The sequence below is a fragment of the Tinamus guttatus genome, unplaced genomic scaffold (assembly GCF_059628265.1).
Source record: "Tinamus guttatus ecotype Peru unplaced genomic scaffold, ASM5962826v1 Tinamus_guttatus_pri_ptg000297l, whole genome shotgun sequence".
Classification (NCBI taxonomy): Eukaryota; Metazoa; Chordata; class Aves; order Tinamiformes; family Tinamidae; genus Tinamus; species Tinamus guttatus.
The window spans coordinates 3953523-3975472 of NW_028288831.1; the positions used below are offsets into that span (position 1 = coordinate 3953523).

Genomic DNA, 21950 nt, shown 5'->3' on the forward strand with positions numbered 1-21950 from the left:
CAGAATGTGTGAATCTTAGCTCACTCACCTCTTATACATCCCTTTGAGAAACGTGGAGTAGTTTCTATGGTAAGCTATAACAGAATCACAGGAGAGTTGAACTGGAAGGGACTTTTGGAGATCATCTAGTCCAAGTCCCCTGTTCAAGCAGGGTCACCTAGAGCATGTTGCACAGGATCACATCCAGGTGGGTTCTGAGTATCTCCAGAGAAAGAGATGCCTCAACCTTTGTGAGCAGCCTGTGCCAGTGCTCTGTTACTCTCACAGGAAAGATATTTCTCTTCATATTCAGGTAGAACTTGCTGTGTTTCAGTTTGTGCCTATGTCTTTTGTTCTCTCTCTGGCCACCGCTGGAAAAGTTTACTTAGACTTCAGCAAGGTGTTTGACACAGTTTCCCACTGCCTTCTCCTGGAAAAGCTGAAAGCTCATGGCTTAGACAGGGGTACTATTCACTGGGTAAAAAGATGGCTGGACATCGGGCCATTCACCACCCAGAGTGTGGTAGTGAATGGAGTTAAATCCAGCTGCTGACTAGTCATGAGCAGTGTTCCCCAGGGGTCAGTGTTGGGGTCAGTCCTCTTTAATATCTTTATCCATGATCTGAATTAGGGGATTGAGTGTACCCTCAAGAAATTTTCAGATGACACCAAGCTGGGCGGAAGAGTTGATCTGCTTGAGTGTAGAAAGGTTCTGCAGAGGGATCTGGACAGGTGACAGGCTGAGGCTGACCATATGAGTTCAACAAGGCCAAGTGCCAGGTCCTGCACTTCACTCAAAACTACCCCATGCAGCACTATACACATGGGGCAAAGTGACTGCAGCGCTGTGTGGCAGAAAAGGATCTAGAGGTGTTGGTCGACAGCCGGCTGAACATGAGCCAGACACACTTCTGGTGTCCAGATAGCCAAGAAGGCCAAAGGCCTCCTGGCTTATATCAGGAACAGTGTAGCCAGCAGGACTAAGGAAGTGATTTCACAGATATTTATTTATATCTGAGCATTGTCTACACTACAACTTATCACATTAGAGCTTGACTTGTAATAATTATGGGCCAAATAAATACCCCTTACCTTGTTACCACTTGGGCATGTTTCCTTCAGCTGTCACAACTGCTTCCAAACCAACCCGTAAAACCCTCTGCCAGCAGTAACTTTTCCCCTTCTCAGGTTTTCCTTTCCTGCCTTTCTTCCTGGGTGCATTTCCCCTTCCTTCCCATACTCACTTGCCTCTCCCATGTGACTCAGGCCAACTGGACTCATCTGCACAAAAGGTTTATGGCTATCTTCTTAGGCTGGCAATAGACAGAGCAGCCAGCTCTAGGAGAAACACAGCTTGTGTCAGTTTTGACATTTGACTGCAAACTTGTTGCAAACCATATCATTCACAAGCACCACTGTCTCACCAGGTCTTGTTCTGAAAAGCAAGCAATGTCAAGGGATAGAAGAGGGGAGGTCTTGGGACAAAGGGTAGAGAGCAACTAACAGTATTGTTTTTCCTACAGGAGTGAAAGGAGAGCCTGGATTTCCAGCAGCTCTGGCTGAGTTTCACAGGCCACCCCTGGCTGGGTTTCAGGTGCCTTTCTGACAAAAGGACTCAGAAGATTCTTAAACACCTCTGGTGGCACAGACCTGAAGTCTCTGCAACAGAAATTCTCTGGGCTGGGCATGGACAGGTCCAGGGCATATGTGCTGAAAGCATCACTCTAGACTGGTGATCTAGTGCCTTGATCCAGCATGTTGTTGAGCAGTAACCATCACTCCTGTGTGTGGTTACTGACCACTGGGAGGTCAGATGGTTGTGTACTATGTCACTTTGACATAAAGACAAAGCAACAGATGAGAGCTGCCTTGCCTTTTTTCCTATTTATTTATTTATTTATTTATGGCATCAGCATCAGAGGCCTCATTCCTGTGTGCATTCTTATCTACATTTTCTTCTGTTCAGCTCTGATCCAAAGACTCTGTGGATGCCCAAATAATCGCACTGTGGAAAGTGCAAGTACAGGACTGTGCAATATACTTACAGGTCATGCTTCTGCATCGGGTACACCTTGTTACACAAACACTGTGCTGGAAAGACACAGCAGGTCAACCTCCCAGCCATGGGAAGACTATCCGTTCTCTGTCTCCAAGTTCTGCCTGAAGACTCCTTCTAGGCATGAACTTAAAAGTTGTCTTATGTGAAAATGCCCAAACGTTTCAAGGGACTGGACTTTGGAAGGAAAGATAGCTTTCCTCATAACACAAATGATTTCTCATGTGAAGGGCTAAGAAAATTGGGCTTCAGCACCTCCACATACTTTGTGTTTGGATGTAGCAGACCCCAGTGGTCTATAACCTTCTGTCAAAATGAACACAGGATCTTCAGATTTTCTGAAGGTTCTTGTGGGTGGGTTGCATCTGAAGAGCAATTAATGCGCATATGAGTCAGAGAGCATCAAACAAACTGCAGCTGGGGAAGGGAAATCATTTCACTGTGGCTGGGTCCTGAGGAATTACCAGAGGCTGCTCAGATAGAATAGGTGAATCTAAGTCCCTCTATACTATGTTTGTGTTGCTGTTGCAGTCCTGTCCCACCCTAACTGAAGTGGTGTTATTTAAGAGGCTGGCTGACCCTGTTACAAACCAAGGCCATAGGGGGACAATTGGGTCAGGATATCACTCTCTTACAGTTAATTCTGTTCCATAAATGTCCTTTAACTAAAGCTTTCTATTATCTATTACACTGAAATGAAGCATGAAAATGGTCATTTACATGTTTTTGGTGATACACAGTAGACCCAGGATCATGAAACACACACAGGAACCCAGGATTGAAGTGGGAAAGAACCACTAAACTTTATTCCCAAATGGCATTTTAAAAAAAAAAAAAAAAAACACCTAACAAAGATATATTATAGGACATGGAAATGCATGGGCTCATGGGACACAGCATGACCTGGTCCATGCTGTCAGCATCTGCAGAGCACGAGAGTCAACAGGGGAGAGAAGAGGTTGTTCCTGTTCAGATCTGGTGAAGTTGAGCCATCTGTGTCATCCAGACTCTCCACCCATCATTGTGGTTGTTTCAGTTCAGAGTCAGAACTCCAAGATACAAAATTCAGCTACTGACCTGAACTTCGTACTAGATTGGTGTGAGCAAGTTTGACCCTGCCTTTCCTGTAAAAAGCAGTCCCAGTGTGAGGGCTCACAGCTAATAGAGATCTCAATGTTTTCCCATGCTCATCTCTTCCTCTATCTTAGAAAGCCTTGCTCTACTAGACACACCAGCCAAATTTCCATACTGCCTCCGTTCCCTGGAAGCGCTCAACATTGGCTGCTAGTCCACATGGTTCTTGCAGAGGGTCTCCGTCCCTTCACCTCAGTCCCAAGTGTCTTTGCAGTGGATACCAAAGGTCCTTCATGAAAGTATCTAGGGTCTTTCTGTTATGTGAGATTTGGCATGTGTTCTCATCATGGGAACAGATGGATGCAAAAGAAGCCCAAAGAAACAGCTCTGAGTCCAGACTTTGTGGTTGCTCACAATGAAACCTGGAGGAACAAGTGTCATGCAAAGCCAGTCCCACCTGCCACATCTATACTGGAAGACTGAACAACTCTTGTTTTCTGGCGCCAGGGCTACATGGTCCAGCCTAGCTGTGTCCAGATCACCAACCTCTTTCTCCTTTCAGAATACCCTGCACATCCCACTGAGGAAAACCCACTGGGAATAGTTGCTGGCAACTCTGTTAGCAATCAAACAATGACCAAGAAAGTTGGGGGCAATGCTGATGGTAGGGGTCAGCTCCATACCAAGGAGGCACCAACACATTAATCTTATCAACAATGGCAAGACAGCACCTAGGGCCACATAACCACAAATTCCAGTGAAAGCATCATTGTTGACCTTGTTTGGCGTCAGTGTCTGTCTGGCCAACTTAAAAGGACTGTCTACCTCATCACAACTCAGGACATGTTGACAAATATGCTGTACACTGTACGAAGAAAAATATCCCCACAGAGCTGTTTAATTTAGGAGCAGACTCCTTACATCTGGGCAGACAAATAAAACTGAAAGAACCTCCTTCATATTAAAGCTTCACTGGACTATCCAACAAACCACATGCCATTTCTACTGTGTCTCAGCCCCGCAGTTGTTACTCTGCAGGATCAGGCCAGGTAGTGCTGGAGGAAGCATCAGGCTGATCTGTGGTACGACAAATATCTCAAACATCAGCACCAAGTCTTCTTTGTCTTTGAGTGGGGACAACTTGCAGTAAAGGAGTCCTGCAAAATAGCCTCCATGGACAAGACACTTTCACCCAACACCAGGCCATATGAGAGAGCTGTATGTCGCCTGTCTTCCTTTATCCTATTCTTGTGCAGGAAGAGCAGAGGAAGAGTAGATTCCAGCTGGAGGCTAGGCAGCATGGAGAAAGCTAGAGAAAGGCTATGTGAAGGCAATTCACCTAGCCAGGGACTGGTACAAGGTAGACAATAATCCTCCGTTTTCCATGGCCTTCGGGAAAGGTTTTCTATCCTTAATTCAGGTGTTAGGATGTATCACTGGTATCCTCATTATCAAGTCTATACCACTATGGAAGAAAAAAATTATTCTCACTCAGCACAAAGTTTCCTGGAGAGTCTTGGGAGGTTGCAATTAGCTCTGTCAGTTCGATTCTGGCAGCCAACTATGAATTATGTGATTTCCTTCTGATACTGTACTGTGACACAGGTCATGGCTGATTCTGACTGGAGATACACATGCATATCAGTGTTGTTTTCACTGCTGTACTCCATTTCACTCCACTGGTCTGAAGGTCCCAAAGTGGCACAAGTCAAGAAGTGACCACTTTCCCTTTTTCAGACCAAAAAAAAAAATCTTATTTTCTCCTTGCTTTGCTCCTCCCAGCTAGCAGTACAGGAATTCACAGGAATTCAGCTGGGATGAAGATATTTATTGGGTAGTTTTACTCTTGAAAATAAGATTTCTTGTGCACAAACATCAGCATACCACAAGAGCTTGGTGGGGTGGCAGGTCGGATCAACAGATGGTCTCTGAACATTTGGCTGAGCTGATCACTCTGGTGCCATTCAGTGCATTTCACATCGGCTCCTTGTTCCTTCAGGTCCCCAGTAAAAATGCACTGTGTGCTTCTCCGGTGCCTCTGTTGTAGCACACTGACAGCAGTCCTTTATACAGTACAGAGACACTGGGCTCCATAGGACACTACACCCTTGTCTTCAAGAATGTGAGGAACCTCTATTAAGGTCTACCACTATACAGGAGGAAGACGCTCAGTTGAAGATTCCACTGTACACACACTTTTTGGATGGATAAAAGATCCTTGCTTCAAGAGCTTACAATCTATAAAAACAGAACCACAGCTCCACCACTGTACAGACATTACATCTACTCACACCCACAAAAAAAAATGATCCTAGTAGAACATCAGTTTTTCAGAACCATGGCCCAGCAGGCAGTTGATCTGGGGGTTGGGACTAGATCGTTCACTCCTTTCCCTTAATTTGCAATGCAAGAGCATTTCTAGTTACAGTTCTTCCTACCTCTGGTTTGGACCTGCAGCCCTAGCACTCTCCTCCAGCCTGCAGAGGAAAACATGGTGACAACAGAAAGTCCTTTTCTAACAGTGTGAGGCCTAGGGCCCTCAAGGGTTCCACTCCTCTGAGAGGCCATGGGGTGTTGAGCCAGGCAGAGAACTTTCCATGAGATGTTTTGTGACATCGTGCATATTTACAGGCTCAAACAGCTGTTTTGGCCTTGCAAGTTGTCACTGCCAGATTTGTCACTGTTCATTTGCAGTGGGATGAGGAGGGGTGAGGCAAAGCCATCCATCTTTGAGTGCTGGGTGAGGACAGTGGGAAGAAATCCAGGCTGCCACTGTGCTGAGGCAAGGCTCTTACATGACACACAAGTCTGACAAAGTTTTTCTGAGAAGAGATACTAGTTAGTTTGTATCTTGATAAGGCACACCCTTCTCCACCCCTCAACCAGTCCCAGGTCAGAGTCCCATGAGCAGCCTGGCAGGACCTCAACATCCAAGCCTGGCACCTCAGCACCCAGCCATGCTCTGCACACAGTGTCAGGAGACCGCATTGATAAGGACACACCACTAGAAACACTGCAGAAAAAATCTGTCCCTGCAAGGCTGTTGTTTTAGGTGTTTTAAGGCTTTTACCTACAAGGCAACTCTGAGGGCTCACTGAACTCCCCAAAGCCCCTCTCCTTCGCTTTGCACTGACCTCCAGCCTCCAGGGAGGCTATTCCCAACAGCTGGAGCAGCAAGAGAAGGGGAAGGCCCTGGGACTACGTGGGGATGGGAAGCAGGAGACAACTGAGTTTCTGTTGGGGGTTCAGAGAGCATCCTTAAGGGAAGTCAGGTCCCTGGCCTGCCCTCCAGGATCTTCAGGATCTTTTTTTTTTTCCTTTTTTTTTTTTTTTTTTAATAAGCAAAGCTGTTCAGTGTCCAAATTACATCTGTTAAAAACCTTAGCTAGGAAAAATATATTCTCAGTAAGTCCCTTCTCCATTTTTATCCTTGTTTTACATCCAACAAATTAGAAACTGAGACTATGATTAAATAAATACCAGTGCATCACTTAGCGCTTCCCTTTCCCACCTTCCTTCTTCACTCCTGACCCTGCAAACAGTTATTTTACAGTTTGTGCAATACTCCATCAGGCTTCACAGGAAGCGGCAGGTCAGCCCGAAAGCTGATTGTCCTTCCTAGGCTCCAGGCTCTCTGCAACATCTTCCAGCTCCTCCAGGATTTCAGAGAAGGACGGTCTCTTAAATGCTTCCACCTGAAAGAAGATGGCAACAGCTGTAGAAGACAGGTAGTGGGCATTGTGTAGCAGTTCTCCTGGGGCACTCAAGGCTGGGCAGCAATACTCATTCAGCCATCAGTGAAGGCCTGGAACATACACACAGCAGGGGAGCCTTCTAGTATCACTGCATGACGGTCAAGATCCAGGCTGCTGGCTGTATGACAGACCCCACATTATGGGATGGAGGAAGCAAAGGCAGTCTGCAGGAGGGTTGCTGAGAAACAGCCCAATCTAGGCCTAGCATGCTTTCCACCATCAACAACAAGGTGTGAGAAATGTCAACCTCAAATCACATTTGAAATGTTTAGGGCCAGAAGTTATGAGGGGGAAAGATTTGAGGGTGGCATCAGAAGGGAGATGCCTTGTCCCTCCAGCTTTTTCACTATCACAGAATCACAGAATGGTTGAGGTTGCAAGGGACCTCTAGGGATCATCTAGTCTAACCTCCTGCTCCACAGGGACACCTAGAACACATGGCACAGGGTCACAGCCAGGTGCGTTTGGAAGATCTCCAGAGAAGGAGATTCCACAGCCTCTCTGGGCAGCCTGTTCCAGGGCTCTGTCATCCTCACAGGAAAGAAGTTCTTCTTCACATGGAGGTGAAACTTCCTGTGTTTCAAGACGTACTCATTACCCCTTGTCCTGTCACTGGCCACCACTGAGAAGAGCTTGGCCCCATCCTCCCTACACTCTCCCCTCAGGTACTTGTATATATTGATAAGATCCCCTCTCAGTCTTCTCTTCTCTAGGCTAAACAGGCCCGGCTCACTCAGTCTTTCCTCATAAGATAGATGCTCCAGTCCCTTAATCATCTTTGTCGCTCTAAGCTGGATCCTTTCTAGAAGTTCCTGGACAGACTATTCAGAATCTGTCTTGTTTCCCAGATATAGCTCAGTCTCTGTGGGTTGTGATGCTCCAGCTGTCCCAGTTCCATTAGAGAATGCTGAAATCCTCAAAGAGGTGGTTCATCCCATTTCCTCTTGAACTACAGAGAAAGCAGGTCCCCCTCAATCTCTTACAGCAGAGACCACATCTCATATCTAGCAAGAGACAACCTCAACTCCTTACATGCGGGTGGGGACCCGGCCCAGGGCACAGTACCTTACCACTACAACCATAACAGTCATAGTTCTTGCTCTCACCATGCCTTCCTGAGGCTTCCCTTGTCCTTACCACGCTATCTGCTCAACCCACAGTGGGGCAGTCCAAGGAGCCACATGAGGAGGAGGGAGCCCAGGAGGTCACTCCTTGTACCTGTCCACTATGCAAGCACAGAAAATAACAGACCTGCGGGCTATTTCTGGCAGAAGCCAGATATTAGATCAACTTGTGCTCTAAAATTGCCTTTCAGAGTTACAAGAGCTCAATATATTCAAATCTAAGCCATTTCCTGACATGAACCACACCTCTGTTCAGTTTAAGTTATTTGTATGTCCTTAGAATTCTCTTCCATTAGGTGTCACAAGCACCTAGAAATTAGTTGCATTATAATCACCTAGCTTCTCCACTTTCTGCCAGGCTGTCACCTTTAAAAGATTTAACTTGAATGTTTGCTTTATTTCTGCTTTGCCCCTGAGGTTTTGGCCAGCACGGTGAGGCTCTCCAGCTTTCGCCATTACCTTCTATGTCAAAACAAGAAAGGTTGGAGAAACATGATCTGATGGTATCAGTAGGGCAGGTAGCAGCAAGCTGGCATCCTCCAGAGAGTGTCAGCCATCACCTCTTCCTTGACTATAGAGGAAATGGACACCTTGCAACACCCTGGTGTTGATGTGTAAGGCTTTGGGACATTTTGGGCTGCCTTTAATGCTGCAAATGGAGAATGTCAGGAGCTAATCCTAAATCTAGTGCCACAGCCCAGGGAGCAGAGCTCTGTGTGCTGCCACTGAGAAGAGCAGTTTTGAGCCTGGGATGGATCATGGGAATTTTAGGCTCTATTATACTAGTGTGTTATAAGCTCAGTTATCTTATGGGGGGAAAAAAGAGAAAAAAGAAAGAAAAAGAAAGAAAGCAGTAAGAATCTTACCCGACAGCAGCAAGCAGCAAGGTCCATTACTTGCTTGGGGCATTCACTGATCATCCCTTGAAAGGCAGTGACATCCAAGCCATAATCCTGTAGGAAATGGGAAGAACATGGATCAGTAACTGGTCTGGCAGAGGGGAATTAGTCGCAGCTACATGGGACCAGGGCTTGAGCTTCTGCAAGAGGAGGAGAGAAGTAGGCTGGTGCAGTCTTAAACCTTTCTCTGTCCCACAATTCCTTTTGCTTCTTGAGACAGACCTCCCCCGGGGTCTTCTCCTCCTCTTAGCTGCAAATGCCATCCTTTTCTCAAAACTACCAGAGAAAAAGGGGTTTTACTGTGAGAAGGGATGAAAAGATAGAAGAGATTCATCTACAAACTTCTTTAAAAGCTTTCTACCCTTCTCGGGGTGTCACAGTACATAAATGCTCATGGATTAAAGCATTTAGGTTCTCTATCACAGCCATTGATGGCTCTCTCTCTAGCACTAATGGCTATGCAAAGGTCTATGGGGGACCATTAGCCCTGCTAGGAGTGAGCAGATGGTAAGGCATTATCAAAACTGGGAGAAGTTGCAGCTCCCTTCTGCTGGCCCTGTGCTCTCCCTGCTGGGCAGGATGTGTCCTCCCAAAGGAAAACAGATACTACACCACCTACAGAGGAACCAGCAATAGGTAAGGTGCTGAGCAGTGAAGGCTGACGTCATGAACTGAGGATAAGGTGATTATCCAGCAAGAACTAAGAACTGCGTGGGATTGGGCCAGCTGTTTCCATAACTACAGCTTCACCCCTTCACACTCCCTCACACATAATTTTCATTCCTCTTGTGAACACAGATGGAGCTCTAGTTTCTGTTCAGTCTCATAGAAACATGGAATAATCCCCGTTCACTACAGATTCTTTGTTTTGTTCCAACAAGTTTGTTTAGAAAGAAAGTATTTTTCTGCTGGATTTTTCACCCTTGTTCAGGAACAAAATAAAGGAGCATAATACTTTGTGGGAGGGAAATGTTGCAAATGTTAAAATAAAAGACCATGTTTTCTAGAGAACTCCACTGTTTTCACATGAACTACCTATTAATTTCAACATAGTTCATTTCAAAATACAGGTTCGTCATGACGGTTTTATTTAATTTGCCACTTCAGCGTAAAAGCTGGCATGTCATAGCTGAATTAAATATTCCATATGAAAGTTTTTAATAAAAATATTTTATCTCAAGTGATTTATCTAACAAAAGCACTGAAACTGTGCATGATCACTCTTGCCTAAATAAGCCACTTTTGACTAAATAAGATTTCTCAGTCAAAAAAATTCTAGAAGGAAACCAGAGCTTGTACATCTGTGTGTGTATATACACATAAAGATCCAGCATTACACCATTTGACTACCCTGGTTTCAAGACCATACTGTCCAGTGAGAAGCCACAATGCACTACAATGGAGAAAGGGTTGTTAAATTTGGTTCCAGAAGTCCTTACCTGAGTTCTGGGAAGCACTTCAGGGTCAGCAGGTATCCTACCCAGGATTTCACAAAGGACAATGCCAAAGGAGAACACATCCACCTGCAGCGGGGATTGCAGAGAGGTGCATTTAGGTGTGCACAGAAGTAAAGCATCAGAAAAAGTAAGACTAATATACGGTTCTCCTATTAGTCATGCAAAATCCATCAAAGGTCTTTTGGAGATGGGGGGGAAGCTCTTACAGAGCTGAACTGCTGGGTTTCTGAACCCATCGAGAAACATATAACCCCACTTGGGTTCGGTTCCTTCTCCGGAAAAAGTGCTACCATTCCCTTGTTCAACATATTCAACGTAGCTGGCACTTCAATCATAGCTCTGCATGCCCCATAAGTCGCTTACAATAGTTTAACTGGGCTGTAACTCCTCAGCCATCTTCCTTGGAGACACTTCACTGTCTTTGTCCAAAGCAGGAATCCATTCCACTGAGAGCTTAAGAGTCTAAGAGTAACTTAGCAAGGCCACATAAGCAACTTTCAAGTCTAAACAGAGCATTATCAAGCAAAGGTCTAGGTACAAGAACAAAGTTACCCAGGTAATGAGGAAAAGGTTTTCTTGCTGTTGAGATATGTCACCAACAAGCAAAGGAGACATTCCCTGTGCCTGCCCAGGAGCTCTGAGGATAAACAAGGAGCTGGGAAGCAGTAGCATACCTTCCGGTCATAGGGCTCTCCCCGTAGCATTTCAGGAGCCATCCAGAAAGCAGAGCCCACCAGAGACAACTTCCTCTCCACGTTCTTCACGGGCAGCTCCACCACCTCCCTGGCCAGCCCAAAGTCAGTCACCAAGGCTTCACGGCCCCGTGGAGTTACTCGAATGAGACAGTTCTGGAAGCAGCCCAAGAGGACATAGCATGAGATGCCCAGGACATAGCATGAAATGCCTAGGCAAGTAAGAGTCTGGCAATTTTACCATATGGTGCTTCACCAGCACTCAGCCTCACCTAACTGTTACAGGTTCTCTCCTTGTCAGATACCTTCATCATCCTGGCAGGACATACTAATGCGCATGGAGCAGATGCTAGACCTGAATCAATTCCATCTGGAACGATTTGATGTTTAAAAATCAGTTTGAATGAACTGTTCTTCATCCTGTATCCATGGAAGACTTCTGGTTCACCACCCATTCCATGCCTGGGCTCTGGCAAGAGCCCTCATTACATGAAGACCTTTGCTCATTCATCACCACAGCACCTTCAGCTCCCTGCTGAATCAAAGCACTAACCTTGGTCCTAAGAAACCTGGATTGAAATCTGCAAAGTTGCTCGACAAGGACATGATTTTCCACATCCTTTTATCTGAAACAGATCCAGAAGTCGGTACTTCAGCCTTGCTCACTGCTCAACCAAAAGTATGCAGGATTATAGCCACAACCTTTCTTACTGAGCAGGGTTATATGTTCCTTAAATGATGGTTGTTACCTTTCTAGGTTCTCAGCAGTGTTTTGCAGTGCCCTGCACATTCCTGCCAAGTACAAAGCAAAAGTATTCTCAAGTGGAGAATATGTTTATTATAGATCAGGTATAGTCTCAAGACAAATCAGTTTCAACCAAACAACACATAAAGATGATTTACTCTTCAGTCGTACACTAGCTGGTTTCTTTATGGAACAATTTCTATAGAACTCTCTCAAGGTTTCTTGAAAATGCTAGTGGTTTCAGCCTGTTCAGTTCTTTAGGGTTTCCTCCTTAGCATCTTCTCTAAAAGAGTTAACACAAACAACAAAGAGACTCTCCAGGTAGCTCTCACTAACAACCAGATTTCAAGTGAATACATATACTTATCCCTCTCATATCTTTTTAGACACCATCATTACAGGAAAGCCCAAGATTCCTGGGGGAGGATAAAATTCTTCATGGCTCAAGTACTACCTTGAATAGACACAATGGACAGGCAGTAACCTCAGACACTCATCGACTTTCCACAGGAAGATCTGGAAAGCTCCTGAGCTCATCATTACCAAATAAGAAATTATATCTCAAATAGCTTGGCACACTGGCCAAGAGACCTGTGGTCAGAATGAACCAGGTGATTACCTAGTTTTCAGCTCATGTTCATGATTTCATGGTCAATACCTGAGCAAGCAAACAGCTGAGAGATTAAAAAAGCAGGTTTGCTTCCTGTGCTGATGTCTCAAGACTGTAATGCTTGACTGGTTTGGCCACTACTTCATCAATATTTCAAGTTTCCTTTAAAAAGCTCACAGAGCACTGACAGGAAGAGCCTGTAAGAGATACACCACTAATCACACATCATCAACTGCAATGACTTGCAAACTTCATTTCCGTAAATGATCAGGCCAGCCTCTGGGTTCAAATTACTCAGATATGGTCCAGGCTGGTGGTCAGCCCCCAAACTCACATGCAACCCTCTCTCTCTGATATTGTAGACATGCTGGAGATGCACCTGAAGAGTCCAAGCGTAAGTTTTGCCCAAGAGTGATCAACAACAAGGCACTGCCCCATCATGTTGCTACATCCACATCAGTGGGAAAGCAACAGCCACATCACAGACTATGCCTACGAATACACCTGAGAGTCATAAAGACTCACCATTCTACCTGCCACAATCCAACTGCCACATGTCCAGGCAGAGGAAGGCAAGCCTTACAGACAGAAGGTCAATATGCCAGAAACATGATGTGCCTCTGCATTACACCCAAAGCCACTGGCCTGTCTTCAGAAAGCAGTCTTCACTGGGTGCATGCTGACAAAGTGTGAAATTGCTGAGGAGGTCATTAACCTATATGTGTGGACTGAAGTGTAAAGATATAGGATGTGCAATCTCCCACCACGTGAGGAAGGAGACATGTCCTCAGGGCGGCAGTGTTGCTCTGAATGCAGACAGCACACTATCCCACACAAAGCTTGCTCACAGTGCTCATAACCAGCTTTCTACTAACAGCAGCTTCCTACTTGCTGTGAGCAGGAAAAGAAAACTGTAATTTGTGCAGAGCTTATCTTGCAACTGTAGGTAGAGAAAACCATGTGCAATCCTGAGCACGTTTCCACTTACTTCCTTTTCTGACAGCAGCCACACTAGGAGGAATATATTTTTATCTTTTCCTGGGTTTCCTGCTTGACATGTGGTGAATGCACTGAAATTAAAGGATTTTTCAAGCTTCCCTGCCAGGCTAACACAGAACAGAGGATCAACATGAGGCCTGAGGCCTACTGGTTACAGCCACTAAGTCCTAATTCCCTTGACTCAGCCTGCCTTCAGCAGCTCAGGGGAAACATCCCCTTTCCAGCTGCGTACCTTGGAGTTGAGATCCCGGTGGTAGATGTTCTTGGAGTGCAGGTAGATCATGCCTCTAGTGATATCGGAAGCTAAGTCCACTTTCTCCTTCCAGGTCAAAGCGATGTCTTTGCTAGCCAGGAGCTCCTCCAGGCATCCTCCATTCACATACTGTGAACAGAAGAAAAAAAAAAAATGGGAGGCTCTGGAGCTGGTCCCAGGCACTCCTGGAGCCTAGATGTAAAATAATCACCAGAACAGGGAACTCCACTTTTGGTCTCACCTGCAGTGAGATGTGTGCTATGCTGTGCTCTCACTACTTCAACTCTTTTTTTTTTTAGGCACCATTTAGGCTTTTACTTTAGGCTACACCACCATGCCAGAGCCATCTTATGTCTGTGCCTGCTAGCCTGTGTCTCCTTGTTTTCTACTCCATCCCTTCCATCTCCTGGCTCCTCTACTCACCCCCGGGATGGCCCATTCTGGCTTTCTGGTGGCACTGGGCCAATGTGAGACATCTCTTGGCTATTATGCCTGAACCTCTTGGCACTGCAGTAACTGTGCTTCACTCTAGCTGTGAGCAGTTGTGGATGAGAGAGGACCAAAAGCCTGTGCAAGTACCAAGAAATCCTGCTAGACCAGAATCATTTACAGACCAAGGTGTGGCAGAAGCCCAGATGCGCATTTCAGGTTATCTACTATCCTCCCTGGCAAAGAACTGAAAGGCTCTTGCCTGCCCGCAGCACACTTACAAGCAGAAAACTTTACCTCCAGAATGGGGTATAGCTTGTCATCCTTCACGCATATCCCGAGGTACCTAAGGCAGAAGGACACACCAGAAAAAAAGCAAGACATTAGGGTTCAATTCAACTCCTTGTCACAGAATTGCCTTAGAGACACTGAGGCACACTTGAGTCCCTACCCGACCCCTCCACTCAGGGCCGGGTGATGTGCTCACCTGACAATATTGGGGTGGGACAGCTTCTGCAGCAGGCTGATCTCACGGATAATCACCTCCTGGTCCACGTCATTCTTGTAGATCTTCACCACCATCACTTTGCAAGTGGCAGCCTGGGTCACCTAGAGCCAAGTTTGGAGTGGGCCATCTCTTAGCTCCCAGAAGTCTGTTAGCAACTTTGAAAATGGCACCCCTTCCCAGCCAAAGACCCAGATCACATTTCCCTGTTGCCAGGACCTTTGCAGAGTCATTCGTACTACTGCAAGGTACTGGCCCTTCCACTCGAGCTGCACTGCAGTGTTGCCTGCCTGGGAGCAGCCAGGCCCCTCCTGCTCCAGCATATCACAACTCTCATCCCCAGCCAAAATCTGAGTGAAACTTAGGCCAGAGCAGTTCTTATACCTACACTGAGGTACTGCAGAGATGTCCTTTTTCTCCCAGTGCCCTCCATTCAGTGTTCCTTCCCAAACACAGCCTGTCTCTTTGTCATAAACCCTTCTTCCCAGCCCTCCTGGACCCCTTCCTGCCTGGATCTGATCAGTGCATGGGGCTGCTGGCCATGATTCTTTTCCTTGTAGACTCCTGGGCCCCTTCCCATGACCAGTTGCCCTCTGCACCCAGCATCTGCTGCACAAACGCAGTGAAGGAAGTGCTGACCTAGAACACTTCTCCTCCACATCCTAAAATGGAAGATCCAAATCTAGTCTTCCCAGCCTTATATTAACCTGAAAATCTGCTATGGATTAAAAGACCTATTTCATTCCCACAACTTCCTTCTGGCAAGGATACTGGAAGCCAAAGGACAGAAAGCAAAAACATGTTGCCCATGTTAAAACATGTAGCAGATGGAAGCAGGCATTTTGGGGAGGAAATCCTCTGTCTGCATTGGAGGTATTAAGGATAGGGCAGTACTGGACATGGGGGTTTGATGAGGGCTGCTGGACATACAAGGATTTTGTGACGCTCATCCCCAACAGGACCATGCAGGGTCTCAGCACTGCTGTTCATGACATCTGGGTTGAAGATCCACACAGCAGTTTCCAGTCCACATTAAGCCAATATGATACTTTTGGCATTTCCATTCTCAGTTAACTCAGTTTGCTTTAAGGAGAGCCCAGGCACGGGCGAGACCGATGTCCTGACAACTCTCTCAAGGAAAACAGAGAAGATGCATGTTTAACCCAACTTTTTTTTTTCTTTTTTTTTTCCTATTTATTTTATGATCCAAATAGATTAAACACAACTTGAGCTGTCTTAAGAGCATTGCTGTCATCACCAAAGCTTGTGCCCACTGCTCTCCATGCAGGCTACTTATGGATAAGGTTACCAGGATCACTGAGGAGAACAAAGAACTGCATGTAAGACTCAGCTGGGCTAGAAAAAGAGAAAGCCTCACTATAACCAGAGTCACAAAACAAACTGTCCTGGGAGCAACATGAACTGCTGCTTCCTTCCTGAAGGAATGCAACCTGATAGTTGATACTTATCGCTGGAAAAACATTGCTTCTGTATTCAAATGGGTCATAAAGAATCCAGAGTCCCAACAGGATCACCTAATGGGACTTCACAACCACAGAGCTTGAGTCGCTAATCAGATCAAAGTGATTATTAATTGTAACTGTGATGCTATCAAGCATCTCTGTCCTAAGGTTGTGTGTCCTTATGCCCAAGACAGAGTACAACAAGCAAAAGCAATCCGGAAGCTTGAGAAGCTTTAAGAAGAGCTAATATTCAGTTCTAATAAGACTTATTAGCTCTGCACAAACTATGGTAGAGATCTGCACTGAGTTTCCATTTAAGCTCGTGTTTTCCAGGTAGATGCAGTGCCTGGGTGTTGGAGGAGTATCTATCCGCAGGGAGCACCCACGGCAATGAAAAGTCCAGTCTAGTCTAAACGCAGCAAAACAGAAGACATGACCAAAAAACAAGGATGCCACTCAAACAGTGGTGGGAGAGATGGGCAAAGGGAAAGGAGACAGATGAAATGAACAGCGAAACGCAAAAAGAGGGTAGATCTATTCAAGCTTTTTCCAAGTTCCTGACTTGGGTTCTATGCTTTGATTTGGGTAAGAATTGCATATGGGATGACTAAACAACCGGGGAAAAAAGGTCTGTCCGGTAGCTCTGTGCAGCAGCGCAGTGAGGAAGGAGTAAACTTGCACTTGAAAAATGAAGCAGAGAGATGCTGTCAAGCCCACGAGACCAGTCCTACCTTCACTAGGTACTAGATGCAACAGCAACACCCATCATTTCCTCTACAGATGTGACCCCCAGCAGAGAGTGATCCCATATTCTTCTTCCCTGTTCCCTGCCCCTTACCCATGTCAAATGTATTGTGGTACCAAACCCTTCAGGTCTCTCTAGGCACAATATGTCACCTCAAAAGGTGCAAAGTTGGAAAGTGTTTTTTTTGGTTGTCTTTTTTTGTTGTTGTTTGTTTTTTTTGTTTTCCAAACTGGAGAACACATTCTGTGCCCCTAGGAATCAGATTTCACGTAGCATTGTTCTGAATTGCACACAAAGTTTGTGCTGTCAAGTGTTGACAGAGAACTTCATCAGCTCATGTCTTTTCCCTCATTATTCATTTTAAATTTGTTGACTTCTTCCTCTCCAGCAGCAACTCATTGCAGGCACCATAATCTGGATAATGAAACAGTCTTGTAATGCTAGCCAGTACCATTCTGTGGCATATGTCTCTTTGCTTTATTAATTTTTAACCCAGTCCTAGTCTTCTGTCAGTTTCTTCCGTTATTAGCTTAGATGCAGGAGATTAATTCCTGCTCTGAAACTATCAGACTCACTCTCCATGAAGACCCTTACCTTGAATTTGAGAACAAACTTCTAAGATGGAGTAGAAAGAATAGATGAGAAGAAGAAAGAATAGATAAGAAAGATAAGGAGAAAATTAAAGTTGTCTTTGTGAAAGAAGAAAATCTGACACTTCAAAGCTGCACAATGACAGAGTGGGAGAGCCACAGGAAAAGTTCCTCTTGACCAGTGCTTTAAACCAGTTCCAGAAAAAAAAAAAGGGGATTAACTTTGCATTCCTCTTCTGCTTTCCAGCATTTCAGATCCCTACACACCATGAAGTTTCGCTGACAGTTTTCTCCAAGAGAAACTTATACGTGAATTATTTTACATCAGAAAGCCAAGGCAGAGAAGAAGGAGCAGTACCTTATACCCAGCTCATGCAATACATCATTCACTGACATTGTCCTGCCCAAGTTGCTTGTTTCCTAGTCACAAAAAGTGAACCTTTTTTCCTTACTCAACCTACATAGAAAGACCACTGAATGTGAGCTTAACTGAAGGACAAGGGATGACAAAAGCAACTAGCAGTGTTTGAGTGTCAGAATCATAAACGTGGCTTTGGGGAGGCTCTGTCCTCCCTATAGGAGCTCTTTGAAAGACATCCATTAGCAAAAACCTCCCAAGGACCATCACGGGTGATGCTATGCAGCAGGAATGCTGCTAATCAGGGCTGAAAGTCCAAAGGAGTCTGGCTGACCTAAGAAGAACACAAGTAAACTGAGCACTTGGTTACAGACAAATGTCAAGTCCCCACAAAAGACAATCCCAAATCCTTCTCCACTGTCTTTTGACCTTTTTGACCTGTAACATTCCCTTCAAGCCCCCTTTTTATTTCTCATGACTTTTTTTCCATCTCTTTCAAAATCTTATTTCACTTCCATTCATGATCTGTGCCTCCAACCTGCCTACTACTGTTATCTCATTCATTGCCAGGGCAGGATTCAAATGTCACATGCAGAGGAAACAGCAACTGTTACTATGAAAATCTGCTAGATAAAAGAAAGAGAAAGCAATGGCAACAGCACACTGTGTAGGTGGGGAAAGTAGTTACTGGAGGGAGAATGTATGGAGACTCTCAGCTCATCCTGGGGTTACCCAGTATCCATAGTTAGCTCTCTGACAAGCCTGTTGTATTGGTAGATCACAGTATCAATGAACACTGCTCAGCCAGGTCCTCCCCTTTCTCCTTTTTCTTTGAAAGGAGGATAAAATCCTTCAAGACTCCTAACAGAAAGAAGATGCACACTGAAGGAGATATGCTGGGTATGTACATCCCCTCTCCTATCCCAAAAAACTTGTCAGGGTGAGCAGGGAGGGAGGAAAACAAGAAACAGGCTGTATGATGGGTTCCTGAGATGAGGCACTGTCTATAAAGACATGTGGCCAACTACTATGTTGCTCCCACACAGGTCAAGGGCTGTTTGCATGTCAGGGCAACTGCCCCTTACTATAATGGGTCACCCAGAACACTTTTACCTTGTAGACCTTGGAGAAGAAGCCACTACCTATTATCTCAGCGTTGAAGTTTTCCCAGAACTCCAGTTTCCTGACAGCCGTGCGGAGCCTCTGCCAGCGGTCAACGTGGTAGTAGGTATCAGATGATTCGCCATAGTACTGGATGGGGCTAGAGGGCTCCGGTGTGATCAGCCCTGTCTCGCACATCGTGGGGCAGCAGCTAAAACACAGCATATTTTACAATAAGCCAAAAGCAGCACTCACATGTCAAACACATAACTGCACTAGATAGCTGATCTGGATGAAGCTTCAGGAGTGATAGGAGAGGATTCAAGCCACTGCTCAGCCATTAAGTACCCAGAGCCACATGTTGTGCTAGAAGCATTGGCCTTCTCTCTGATAAATCACCTTGGGCTTAGAATTGCTTTATGCAGATTTTATCTGAACTTCTTTAGGATTTAAAGATGTCAAGCTACCACAGGTTCACTTATACCTTTTAAGGGTCCAAGATGGATAGGATGCATCATTTTCAACACGTTTCAAGATCCCAGGAAAAGTTTGCCTTGTTCAGCTTGTTTATGTTGGACTAAAATTGATCTTGTCTAAACTGGACTTTTAATAAAGGTCACTCAGCACATACTAAAGCACAACGGTTAGCCCAGAGCTCAAGGCAGGACTTAGCCACCATTGCAGGCAGAGGGTGGGGGCTTTGAGTGTGCTAGCCTTATTCAGGCTAGCAGGTGCTTTCTGTCTGTTAAAAGCCCCGCAAAAATCCCTCAGCAAGGAAATGCCCAGCATCCCTCTTTAACGCTGCATTTCAACATATTCTTCTTTTCTTCCCATCCTGAATCTGTCTCCAGCCCTCCAACTCTCTCTTCAAAATTATCTTCCTTTTTCACTGTTCTGATTCTCATGGTTTCTTCTACAAACCCCTTTTTCCATTCCTATTTTTGCTTTTTACAGCATCAAATTCACACTCTTCCAAGGCTTTATGCCATGTCCCCACCTCTAACACACCACTTGCTTTCAGTTATTTCCAAAGACACAGGCAAAGTAAAGCCAGAGGGAGTAGAAAAGGGACTTCTGACACTTTGCCCGACCGAGGACTGAATCATGCACTTTCTTCTGGGTAACTTTAAACAATCATTTGTCTGCTACAAAGCTGTCAGAACTGTTTTCACTAAAAGTAGGTGTTCATAGATATATCAGATTGCTGTGCTCCAAGATCTCACCTAGTCTTTATAGTCTGCCACTAATAGTATTTGCAACTGCTGTTTTGCCAAACTGTAACCAAATGATAAGACAGCCAACAGAAGTGTAATTTTTCAGAGTCTCCAGCTGAAGCAAAGTGCTACCTTCCTAAATTCCGGTCATAGATATTGCACTGAACAGAGCTGTATCAGCATTCCTTGATCTGCTGGATTACTTTAGGGTTTCATTGCTGATACATGGCTAGGCAAAATCTACACTGACACACACATAAAACACTTGCAGTAGCAGCCTCCTCCACCCATAGTCCGCCAAAGTGAGTATCTCCTCCAATTCCCAACATGAACAGAAAGAAAGATCCAGGCAGTAACTCAGGGAGCTGCAAAGCAGAGGAATCGAGCAAAATTTCAGAAAGCAGGTAGGTGCCAAAGCTTCCAACACCAGACTATTCCCCCATGGACTGCAGAAACCCAGTCCCATCAAAACCAACAGGACAAATTGTCTCCTACTTGATTTCATGGCAAACATCTACTGGAATGAGGCTAAGGAACTGCTCATGAATAGGGAAGGTCTCGTGTCTACCAGCCAGGGAGCCCAAAAAGTGGTAGTGTGCACTTAAATCAGGCAGAGAGGATGAAAGAGGTAACAGGGACAGAGATTTAAACCAGCTCTGACTCATGGACACAAGTGTGATGAACCTCCTTCAATGGCATACAGCTGCAGGGATCTCCTAGGGCTTTTTCTTAGGAAGGTCGCTGCTCCTGAGAGCTAGCACTGAAAGAAGCCAATGTCAGTCCCCACCTCATACAGCTCAAGCCTAAGCACTCTGCAATACATTGATGCCAAGAAGAGGCTTGCACAGAAGCAAGGGGCAGAATCAATCTGATGAAACAATCACATTCGACCCTGCTAAGGCCACCTTGCTCTGGATGGGACCACTGAAATGTCATTCAGACCTCACAAGCAGCTGTTTCTCTAACATGTAAAATGGAACTATTTTTGCAGGGCTTGGGGCAGGGGTGAAACAGGCAAGGCACTGGCACCTGGCGATGGCTGGGGGGAGCAAGGGACTTTTTTTTAGCCTAAGGCTGTGGACACTGTTGAGTGTCATGAGGCATGAGAGGGGACAGCGAGCAGTGCTGTACAGTGAGGCAATGAAATGTAGCAGCTGTCCTCCATTTCTGACACACCTGGCCAGCACACAGAGATGCTGACAGGGCCTGATGGATCCTGCAGAACCCAAACCACCAACGAATGGCACAGAGTCATCCTGAGGATCGGCGAGGCCTCCCAGTATCAAAGGAGATGCATTCTCCAGGCTTACCCAGTTCCCTCCTCAGTCCTGGGTCATAGAGGGTTGTTCTCTCCTGCGGCTGCAAAAAGTCATGGAGCAAGGCACAAGCTTACTCTGGAGCACTGGTCATTCACTAGCAGAGCTGGGGCCCTCTAGCTGCTGCTCTGACTACTAAACACACCGGCACTTCTTCGGAAGGCTCTGAAAGTGCTTCCCTCAACATTAGCAGGCTTTAGCAAAAACAAAAACAAAGAGGGGGTGGGGGAAGAGCTTTTGCTCCATAGACCAGCACATCTGCAGGTGCTCCTCTCTTCCACCAGCCTCACCAGAGCTTGTCCTGCCTCCAGGATCACGGAGCACCACCACGACAGGTCCCCTCAGGGCAAGGCTGGCTGCCAGGGGGGTGCCCCTTCCTCAAGGAACTGCTTTCTTTTCAGAGGCCTCTCTGTTCTGAGCTTTTCCCATGTACCATCCCTTCCCGGCCTGACCCAGTTCGTCAATTACCTCTTTGTCCACGAAAGAATTCCGTCAGTATCCTCAGCATGCTGGAAACGGCCCCTTGCATTATGCTGCAAGAGTGGGAGCCGACTCTTTCTTTTCTTTTTATAAACGCGACTGTTTG

The 21950-nt window shown here is 45.8% G+C and overlaps 1 protein-coding gene across 1 annotated transcript; it reads right to left on the reverse strand.

Moving 5' to 3' along the window:
• Positions 1-6414: 6414 nt before the first annotated feature.
• On the reverse strand, positions 6415-19041 carry LOC104573514 (dual specificity testis-specific protein kinase 1-like). Its single transcript, XM_010220716.2, has 8 exons — positions 18847-19041; positions 14560-14681; positions 14370-14418; positions 13623-13772; positions 11019-11192; positions 10327-10410; positions 8855-8941; positions 6415-6804 (listed from the first exon to the last, which is right to left on the reverse strand). The coding sequence occupies exons 1-8, from the start codon at positions 19030-19032 to the stop codon at positions 6703-6705; spliced, it is 954 nt and encodes a 317-aa protein (XP_010219018.1). The 5' UTR covers positions 19033-19041; the 3' UTR covers positions 6415-6702.
• Between the last annotated feature and the right edge of the window lie 2909 nt (positions 19042-21950).